Source organism: Periophthalmus magnuspinnatus, chromosome 23, assembly GCF_009829125.3.
Source record: "Periophthalmus magnuspinnatus isolate fPerMag1 chromosome 23, fPerMag1.2.pri, whole genome shotgun sequence".
In the NCBI taxonomy this organism is placed as follows: Eukaryota; Metazoa; Chordata; class Actinopteri; order Gobiiformes; family Gobiidae; genus Periophthalmus; species Periophthalmus magnuspinnatus.
The window spans coordinates 9,406,137-9,417,482 of record NC_047148.1 but is presented as its reverse complement, the minus strand read 5'-3'; the positions used below and the strand labels follow the sequence as shown (position 1 = coordinate 9,417,482).

The 11,346-nt window shown below is 38.2% G+C and overlaps 1 protein-coding gene across 1 annotated transcript; it reads left to right on the top strand.

The window, feature by feature from the left end:
- Positions 1–333: 333 nt before the first annotated feature.
- On the top strand, positions 334–9,943 carry etnk1 (ethanolamine kinase 1). Its single transcript, XM_033989396.2, has 8 exons — positions 334–673; positions 1,825–2,084; positions 2,205–2,345; positions 3,130–3,272; positions 5,879–5,962; positions 6,052–6,212; positions 6,938–7,011; positions 7,601–9,943. The coding sequence occupies exons 1-8, from the start codon at positions 527–529 to the stop codon at positions 7,671–7,673; spliced, it is 1,083 nt and encodes a 360-aa protein (XP_033845287.1). The 5' UTR covers positions 334–526; the 3' UTR covers positions 7,674–9,943.
- The last annotated feature ends 1,403 nt before the right edge of the window (positions 9,944–11,346 follow it).

Genomic DNA, 11,346 nt, shown 5'->3' with positions numbered 1-11,346 from the left:
GGATCAGGCCAAGTATCAGACGATACAAATCTCATTTCATTCAAGCAGATTACGGATATGACGTCTGTGGTGCGGCGTTTGTCTATGGTGCGTTCGTTTTGTTGTTCATTATAAGGCGGAACAAGTGTTTCATATTTATTTTTAGCCATTTTGGCAGAGACACTCGTTTATTTTCTAGCCTTTGTGCCAAGGTTTGTTCTTGTACTTTTCTAAATATTGTTGGTGATTTAAAAAAGCACATCACGTGTTAATCTCACAAAGCTCACTATCTTATCAAGCGCTTCCAGTGACTCACTCGCTCATAGATCCAGGGTCACTCTCCTACCGCCCGTCGTGTCGCGCTGCACCGGCTGGTTTTTTCCTTTCCCTTGACTGTGGGAGGGACTTTTGGAGAGGCGTTGCCGCACATCGACCAGTCTTGGATCAAATACTTGCTTCTACAGTCACGCATTTCATACGTTTCGCGCATCACCTCAATTTAACGCTACTCTAACAATCCGCGAATTTTTGGAATAAGACGCAGAATATGGCCAAGTACATCCATGTCCCCGACGAGGCGCCTGCTGTGCCCAAAATAGACGTAACAGTGGACGAGAACGACTACCGACACGACGCTCTGAAGCTCATCAAGGAGCTGCGACCAAACTGGAAGCCTTCTGAGGTCAAAATGAAGGTGTGGGTTATGTTAAGTTTGATTTTAACACGTTTTAACATATGGCACAGTCCACTAGCTATCTGGAGGTGACTGCATGCTTGAATTATGCAACAAAAATCATAGGGTGTACTGCAAACTGCAATGAAGCTATTAGTATTATGCGTCATCCATCCCAATAGGTGTGTACTGTGCTATATTTGGATGTCACTAGCTTATATCTTTCCTATTCATTAGCCCACATCTGCGTCAGATCGTGCTATGGTTAAATGGGACGGCTCTACTGCGTCACCGATCCATTAACCTCTTCCAAATCCGAACTTAAATAAAATGCATTCAGTCTATGTTGTGTGTAAGTTCACTACTGTGGTTACAGCGGAAATGAATGACGCTTGATGGCCTGCTAAGCCGACCCGTCTACTATGACATTTAGCCCTATCTGTCAGCTTATTCCAAAATAACCAGTCCATCTTGTCCCAATGACCGCCTTTCCTCAACAGCCTATGGCAAGATATGTGCTTAGGTACATGATTATGTAATGGCCTGTTGGGAATTCCTAGTATTTATTCACAATGTAAAACAATCAGGAGATCAGGAGTAAACTACTTGTTGTTACTGTGCAGTTCATGAAGAAAACCTGTACAACTATGTATATTAAAGAGAAAGGGGGCATGATAGTGAGTAGAGCAAGTTTACCTCTGGAGACTGGGGGTGTGGCTCTATGTGGTAAAAACACTGGGAAAGGGAGGTGTCACATGCTCCACTCCCGCCTATGTATTTGCATCAATGAGGGCAAATGGACACTCAGCAAATGCCTGTCATTGCTTCATTGTAGAAAATAAAATTCCTAACAATCCTGCCGTTCGCCGCCAATCCCTGATAGAATGAACACATTGAGTTGGCATGTTTTAGGAGCTATCTCGTGCACAATAAGTAAAATCCTACAGCTATGGTAGTCCTGACCAAGCCTAGCTCAAGATCTGGAAAAATGGGTCCCTAGGCGTTACATTGAGTTGCCCACTGAACTGACAGTCTGTTGCCCCAGCGGCATTAATGTATGGGTCAATGCAGAGGACAAATGTCCGTACAGGGACAATAAAGTGTACCATAACCTTCATCTTAATGTATTCTCCTGTCTAAAACACATCCCCTGGTTTCTGTTGTTGTTACAGTTCTTTACAGATGGAATAACCAACAAGCTGCTGGGGTGCTATGTGGGCCCTGTGATGCAGGATGTGGTTCTGGTTCGTATTTATGGAAACAAAACAGAGCTGCTCGTGGACAGAGACAATGAAGTGAAGAGTTTCCGAGTGCTGCAAGCGCATCGCTGTGCTCCTGCTCTGTACTGCACCTTTAATAATGGGTTGTGCTATGAATTTCTCCAAGGAACAGCCCTCGAGCCTGAACACATCCGCAGCCAGCCTGTTTTCCGGTAAATGGTCTTCTAACAACACAGAGGTCACATTGTTACCATAACACTTGGTTAATTTGTGGGGAAAATGTTAAATAACAAATTTTTCATAGGTTTAATGATTTTCTAATCTCTTTCTAGACTCATTGCCGGGCAGCTTGCCAAATACCATGCCATCCATGCGCACAATGGCTGGGTGCCCCGGTCTGACCTGTGGCTGAAAATGGGAAAGTACTTTGCCCTCACCCCCAAACACTTCAGTGATCCTGAGCGACACAGAAGGTGAGGTCATCTCACTGCCAAACATGTCTTTGACATAATAGTTCTTAGTCTTTTGCTATTTCACTTTTTTCAGGGTTTACTTCTACTTTATTCTGTGAAATATTTAACAATTGCAATAGTTGTATTTGGTAGTGAAAGATGTGGCTGGCAAGTTTGTGTATGATTACAGTTGTGTTTTAAGAAAACACTTAACCTTGTTATCAGTGAACTATACACTGAAAAATCATTATCAGTTAAAACGGCATCATAAGGGGAAATACTACAGGAAGTGAGCAGGAAGTTCATTCATGTGACTCTGGTACCAGGCAAAACAAAGTTGGAAAATATTTTTAGAGAGTACTTCAGCAACAGACTTTTTAATTTTTTTTAATGCACATACAAACCAAATTAAAATGCATGAATGAGATTGCCCTCCATCTTGCTTCAATTTCACAGGAATAAGAATTATTGATATATTTGTTATTTATAACACCATCTTTAGAATAAATTAAATGTTTCTTTACAGTAGGGATGTAAAAAAATAACATGAATACTAGGCTATTATGTCAATACTTTGAAGACCAAGCTCCAACCTGCATAAAAACCTGTATTCAGGTTGTCATGCATGGCACAAAATCTAGTTTAGCTTGTGGTGGGTTTGTGGTGAGAACATAACAGCATTCTGTCAAGTCAGTCATGTGTGCTTGTTCCTGTATCACCTCCTGCTTTTCTTCAGTTTTTGTTCATTTCTCTTTCTGACATGGACTGCTAGTCTTGAACTTGCCCTCTCATTATTTCTCCACAGACTTACTACAGAGGTGCCCAGCCCACGGTGCCTCAGAGAAGAGCTGCTTTGGCTGCAGCAGCACCTTTGCCAGCTGGGCTCCCCTGTCGTCCTCTGCCACAACGACCTGCTCTGCAAGAACATCATCTACAACAAGGAAGATGGTGCGTATTTCTGCTCCTGTAAGGCTTAAGGGTATTGTGCTATTGTGTGTTTGAAATGGACTGGCCCGGGACTTGGTGAGCGCTAATCACATGCTTCACTCATTGTCAGTATTTATTTTGAGCTCTACAAATACAACAGGCAGACCACTCCTTTGTTAGTATTGCTTTAGATAAGAAGGGATCCAAGCTTTCCACTACACATAAAAATTACAAACTATATAATTAATTTGATTTTGATTATTTATGAGCACTTATATTCTGCTAAATATATATATATATATATTTTATTTTTTTTTCTGACCTGTTCTAATTGTAAGCTCAACACACAAAACAAACCACTATTATTAGCCTAAACAATTGTGAGCGTAGCTTTATTGACTATTGTACTATTGACAATTGGTAGCTTTGATGGCAAGAGAGTTTATTAGTAAGCTGAGTGAGTAATTTATTTTCTTATATATAGTATAATGATGTACAAAGAAGTCTGTGTAAAGCATTTTTTTTTTTTTGTCTGGAGGCAGTTTCATTGTAGCACGGGTGGGGCCTTCTCACACCTCCTTGTGTTTTGCATTTTTCACCCAGGACTGAAAGCCGGGGTTGTGGCTGCCCTGCACCACACATCTCTGGGATAAAAAACACCCGCAGCACTGCTCAGAGGCTTAAATAGAAGCTTATTACTGTACCTGTCCCTGACCAGCAGAACTCCTCAACACCTGGTGCATACAGGAGTTGTACTAGATTTGATTAGTTGCAGTTACAATTTAAAAAGGAACTACTTCAGAGATATATATATATATATATATATATATATATATATATATATATATATATATATATATTATAAATTATTCCTTTTGTATATTTACATAATTTACTTTAATATAATTGTATCTTCTTGAGTGACATCTCAGAAACTAACCACAGGTTTGTACATGGCTCAAGGCCATTCCATGATGTCAGTGTCACGAGTCTCACCCAAAGAAACCTGCATGCCCGTTTCACTGGTATGCCCACATAAAGTGCATTCTTCCTACCAAAGAACACATCGTTTCTAGTGTATTTTAGCACAGCTATTGATATTTATAAGTGGAACAATAAATATTGACATTTTAGATGTTTTCCAAAGCCAAATGACTGAGGCTGTTTATCAGTGTCTCAGCCTAAGATGTTTCCAAGAAGAATGTACACTTTGTACTTAGACCAGGGCCACATCGCCCTGAAGGAAAACTGTTAAAGTTTGTCATACCCAGTGTCGTGTCATTGGGCCCAAAGGGAACCAATCGGAACAGAGCTTTGAAGGGGTGTGTTGTAGGATCAGGAAGTCAAATGCTTTGTCTGATGTTGGGACTCCCCTCATGAACATGGTTAAAGACTTGAGTCAGTTAGAGAGTGAGCATGTGTGAAAGATGTGTTTGCCCAAACCTTTTCATCTGCTGCACAGGGGGGCTATAGCCACTGCCTGGAGGTGTTCATTGTGTCCCGCTAGGACCTACACGGCGCCGGGTAACCCACCTCAAAGTGTCTTTCTCTGTAGTCCACCACCTCAAAAACTGTTTAGATGTTACAATAAATGCTACAATGTAGACATTTTTAAACTTAAGATTTCATTGCACATTTAATGCAATGATGTCAGTTCAAATAGGGCTTGGAAAAATAAGGGTTTGGATTTTGTGAAGCATTGCTATCTCTGTTTGCTGAACTACTGCATTTTTAACACCTGTTTCCACTCCCCCTGCTCACTGTAACTGTATTAAGTCGATTTTTAAATAATAAAATGGGTAATGGAAATAATAGTTTATGCTTCAGACATGAACATAATGTATTGAACAACTCGTAACTTTGTTAATACGGACACGTACCATCACATGACTTTAAAAGTCAATTGTGCATAGTTATACTGTAGTGTTCAGCCCATTCAGGCCACACTTAGCTCTGCTGCTTGAGTACACTGAGGCTTTAGGTAAACAGCTGAGCTGTGACAGAGAGCAGGAGATCTGGAGACTGGGTTTCCATAGAACTAACTTGTTCTTTTTTCATTTGCTCTTCCTAACCTTCAACTGCCATTCCATTTTACCCTGTTGCTATAGTCTTACTAATACACCTTAGTTGATTTTTGGTATTTTCTGCATGTTTCACATATAAAGTACTACCTGGGAAGTGCCTATATAATTATATATATTTTTCCTCTCTGTTCATTGTGTTGTGTCACGCTTTGCACCTTTATGTCAGTGAATTAATCCCCCTTGTCTGTTTTCCAGATTCTGGGAAAGGGCAGATAATGCTATTACATGCAGTCTTAATTTTGTCTTACCATCTCTTTAATAACAAGCTCAACGGCGACTATGCTTTAGTTAAACACCTGACAAATCAATTGTAGAGAGCTTTTACATTATCTGCCTCTTTAGCAACCAATTTTTCCTTATTCATTCTGCTTTTATTTACTGTTTCTCAAAATACAAACTCTTCATCCCTGCCCTGACTATTAGTCTATCAACGTAACAGTAGAGATTACATAATGCGACCTTGACAATGTCACGTATTAAACGGTAAACTCATCATCATCATTATGGTGTTCTCTGTGTAAATGATGTCTTTTCTCTTTTCAGGAAACATAAAGTTTATAGACTACGAGTATGCTGGGTACAATTACCAAGCCTACGACATTGGGAACCATTTCAATGAGTTTGCAGGCACGTCTTAGAAAAAACAGGATTTAACATATTTTTCCAGATTTTTTCTCCAAAGTACTGATGATAAATGCCCTGCTGTCATGTTTTAGGTATAGATGAGGTGGACTACAGCCAGTACCCTGGTCGGGGCTTCCAGCTAATGTGGCTGCGCTCTTATTTAGAGGCCTACAAGGAGCACAAGGGTCAAGCCACCAATGTGACAGACGGAGAGGTGGAGACGCTTTATGTTCAAGTCAACAAGTTTGCTTTGGTATGCATTATTATTTTAACACCACAAACTGTTCATTAAAGCATGCAAACTTCTCGTTCACATTTCCTTGTTTTTCACTGCCTTTTTTAATCAAAGCGGATAACTGGTAAAAGGTTAAAATTACAAACATGCAAAAACAGAAGTGGAAAACATAAATTTTATATCCCCATGACTTACTTCTACATCAGTATGTAACAGAACAATCCAAGAAAAATTTAAATTAATACTTGTAACGAATTGTACATTAAAACTGAATAAATATGGTGATTTATTATGAGCAGCCACATACTGTGCACGGACTGGACTTTCCATCTAAGTGTTGCCTTAGTACACAGTAGCTTTTGTGTCATGTGGGTTAAACAAATGCATATATTGATAAGGGCCGTGTAAGCTGCCCTGCTACACACTTACGGTTCTTTGAAAGATGTTGGCTGTGTTTTAGTGGATGCAGTTGACATGTGGGTGCTTCACTCTATAAACGGTGGTTACCAAGCCTGGCACTTGTCCCCTGAGTCAGCTTTGTTTACTGTCAAGCAGAAAAGAGGGCAGAGGGGAGGATGGGCTAGTCATTGTCTTGCGTGTCAGCTATTTGTGGTTGCCATAGAGCTGCTGCTGCTTGAGTAGTTTGTTGTGTAATTACTGAAGATGTTTAGATCAATGTTCAGTACTTGTGTCTGTGTAATAGTACTTGTAGTCGTGTTTATTTTTAATTTATGTCTTCACAGGCTTCTCATTTCTTCTGGGGGCTTTGGGCGCTGATTCAAGCCAAGGTTTCAACTATAGACTTTGACTTCTTGGGGTATGTTAAAAAAAATAAAATAAAAAAAAAGAATCATAACCTATAGAAACAATGCCAAAAAAAAAAATCCTTCTCTCATTATTCTGGCATTTAACAAATGGAAATAATTTTGATAATCCTAGTTAATCTAAAACAGGAAAAGTTTAGTCTGATTTCGTGTCCGATAGTGAGAAAAAAGAAAAAAACATGCATCTTTTTATATAGTGTATGTAAAGTTCTGGTTTTCACTGTATTTAATTCCACAATGATTACATAAAATAGCTATTGTTTTGATAATTATTTGCTATTGATGGTAAACTAGTATTAAAAATAGTATCAAAATTGACCATTTGAACAATATATATTTGTTCAAATGTTCAATTTAGATACTAAAATAATTGGACCTTTACTGAATAGTTTTAGAATGAAAATAACATTCTATTGTCTAAAAAAATGAATGTTTATTATCATTGTAGTATTGAACCTTTAGTATCAAAATCAAGTTTGAATGTTTAGTATTGTAACAACACTTGATAGTTGTCATTATTACTTATTTATCTCAGCATCTTTGTTCAGTATCAAAGTCATTCCCTGTTTTATGTACTTGTAGATATGCAGTTCTACGTTTCAACCAATACTTCAAGATGAAACCTGAAGTGGCTGCACTGACCTTACCAGAATAAGGACCCAGTCTTCTTCGAATTTTTTTTTCTCTCCTCTTCCTCCCCTTCTCTTTCCCTGCACTGGCCTCATGCAGAGACTGAAGAGCGCTCTCTAGAGGTCTTTGTCGGAATGAGCACGACTGGAGTCTAGCCTATCCAGGTCAAACTCTCCAAGATGTTCTCTTCAGTGAGCAAGTGGATCACAACCATCTTATCCATTATTCTCAGTCGCACCATGTTGAAGTAAGGAAGTGCCCAAATTATGATATTTCAATATAAATTATGTTTATTTATTATATTTGGGCAAGAGTGGAAATCCTGCTAAAATAATGTGAATAATATTATATGGAAATTTGAAAACTGAAATTTGCCAAAGTAAAGCTTTAGCAGAAAGTTGATTAAAAGATTGAGAGCTCATTTTAGACAGTGATGTGGATCCAAAAATGAAAAGTAATAATTTGATACTTCTCCATAAATATATAGGAGACAATTTGATGTCCAGTAGCCTGTATGATAAATGTATTTCATTTGTATACATACATACAGAGATATTAGTATATGCTCTCTTAAGGCAAATAAGTTAAATATAGAGACTGTGACTTTATTTACCACTACACAACATACTTGGTCAGATTTAAAAAGTGAAATTTCATGTTTAGAATGAACATAATATAGACAGAAAGTTAAAAACTACTGCTTTGTTTGTTTTGGTACATAATGGGAAATCAGTGCAGCGCTATAATTATCTGGTGTTGGATACATCCCTCGTCTTGTGACTTCTTTTTTTTTTTTTTTTTTTATTCCAACCACATGTACTCATAGCTGCATAACGTAACCATTCTCTGAGATGCCTTATTTAATGGCAGGAATTAGTTTACAAAGTTAAACAGAAGTATAATCTTACTGTAATTTCAAACATTCTCATACAGGGGTATGTTGGTTACTGATGCCAACTGCTATAGCCATGTCACTGTATCTCATTGTAATCCTTCCTTCATCCAGGAGTGATCCAAGGTAGAAATGTTTCAAAGGCTGTCATCTCTGGGCAATGTTGTTGAAATCAAGATGTTTCAGCTGCCATCCAGATGACTACTTTTGAACCTGTTCTACCATGCACTGTAAGAAAGAGATGTTATCAAATTATCAAAACACTGCAATGTATTTTTTATGGGAGAGAACCTGTATTATACAGCTTATGTTTAGTTTTTTAGTTTGTTTATTTTTTTGTACTTGTCATTTAAGAAAGATGTCTTCTCTTACTGGTAGAATATTTAATTTGAAGTGCCTCATTGAAGTTTGCGCACAAGAGGGGAGAGCGAGTTAATTATATTTTTGTTGCTTGATTTGAATTTAAGGACACACTACCAGCTTACAATAGGGACCTGTGAAGTAAGACTGTAACTATTAAATACATTGAAGTTTATAAGCTGCTGTTTCATACACTTTGTACCATTTTAATAATGGTTTAATGTGCCTTGAGCAGGTTTTGGCCACTATAGAGCTCACACCAAAGTGCAAAGTCTCTATATCACTGTACATATAGCACATATCTGTAGCGCACATAGAAGTTTAATTGTACATAGAAAGTTGATGTTTTCAGGAGGGTTCTCGCTTAGCACAGTGCCATGTGGGTATATGTAAGAATTCAGATTCAAATTCATTCCTTTGTCTAATATTAACTGTGTAGCAGCACCTGGGTCCAAAACTTGGTTGAGTCATTCACTTTTACTCTCCCAAACTGCTCTGATTGGATGACTTTTTATGAGCATGTTACATCATTTGTGGTTACTGTATGTTGCTCCGGCAATGCAAATGTGAAGCTGGCAGATAGACTTGGCAATGTTTATAGATGATCAGAAGTTGTTAAAGAATTGTTTTTCTTCCATAAATGGAGAAGTGTATGCAAATAGGCATGCTGTGCTAGCAATGAATAAAAATGTCACTGATGTAAAATAGAATTCTGAGAACATGGGTAGCATTTACTGGACATGCAAATATGTTTTTAAATGTATTTAAGCTAAAACCATGCTCAACATGTATTTCAGTTGTTCTGGTTGGTTGAAATACGTATGTACAGCACAAATCATCTCGCCTTCTAACACGTGTGATTTTCTGTCTAACAATGCAAATGTCCACTGTAGCATATGTCCATATGTACAGTAATGTTGTCAAATAATAATGATTGTACATAGAGGGAGGAACTTTATTTTCTTTTATAAACGTTGCATTTAACTATAATTGATAATTTCAATACATGCTTTTAAAATAAAATTTATTTACCATTAAGTCAATTTGAGCTCATGTCATGTATATTCTAAAGCAGGAGGCAACGCAGGTGTGACCTCTACTGGTGACTTCTTGGTATGGTAAATTCAAATACCAGTGCACCAGAGACATCTTACTTCAGGGGTGTCCAAACTTTTTTCACTGAGGGCCACATACTGAAACATTTGAAGCAGAGGGCCATACAGAGAGTCAAACGGTGCATTTAACACAGGAGACATTTTACCTTTAAGAAGACTTGGGAGATTATGTTACAATGCAATGTGATGTTAGTCAGGTTATAGAGGAGGAATCTCTTCAATTTGTAGTAAAAAAAATACTTTTTGATCAATTGGGCCAGTTTAGGAGGAGGCATGAGGGCCAACAAAAATTGGCCTTAGGGCCGCATTTGGCCCCAGGGCCATGGTTTGGACAGCCCTGTCTTACTTAGATTTTACTAGCAGTTCCTCCCTTGCTTTTGCTTTTTGTACAAACTTTCAAGGACTCAGGCTTTAAATCCAGAGTTCAGAATTACTCAGACATGCATGAATCAATTGAAATACAATTTTGACAAAGCCCATGATGAGGGAAACCTGATAAAAGTAAATTTTACATAATCTGTCCCCTCAGGGCAGTCAACAGAATTAGGCCCCGGTTTAATATAAATGAGTAGAAAAGAGCGTCCAATTTTGGTTCCCTGGACAACATGATCCTTTGTCCCCCTGTTTACTCCTCTGTGTCCCTTCAAACGCTCCCCATTTGATTTTGGAGCTATTCATAGAGGGTGATCATGGGCCTATGGAGGCAGTTTGTGGAGGGTTTTCTGCCAGTAGAGGGAGCTAGAACTGCATGAATCCATGGTTATAAAGAAAATAACTTCACAGCTGTGGCTAATTTTGGTCTTAATATGTTATATGGTTTGAAATACTAAAATTAAATAATGAAATGCCCTTAACAGTTTGTCATTTTACTTGCCTAGAACAATTTTTTATCTTTACAGTTCAATGCCCTGTGCCGATGTCCTGTGGAAAGTAAATAAATAAATAAAATAAACCACTGTAAACTCTATTAATGGAAAACACTGCAATGGATAGAGGGGGACAAGCAGATATCCTGTCATCTGTAGGCCTAAGCCATGTTTAAATTTGAGTTAAAGGGCCCATACTACACTTTTTTCTTTTGCCTAATCAAAAACATACCTGGAGTTGTGTTTTGTTTCATTCACACATGTTTAACACACAAACTCTGCACATTTAGGCTGGGTTCTTCTCTAAAACTGCAAACACTTTGTTGAACCTTGTGATGTCATGTCTCACAGTATGTGCTCCAGTGTGTTTTTAAACTCCATACTCCTTCACTAGAATCATTTGGATGATTTCAGCCCTAGAATTACCAATCTCTACTGAACACAAGGTAAAACGCAGCTGTTAAC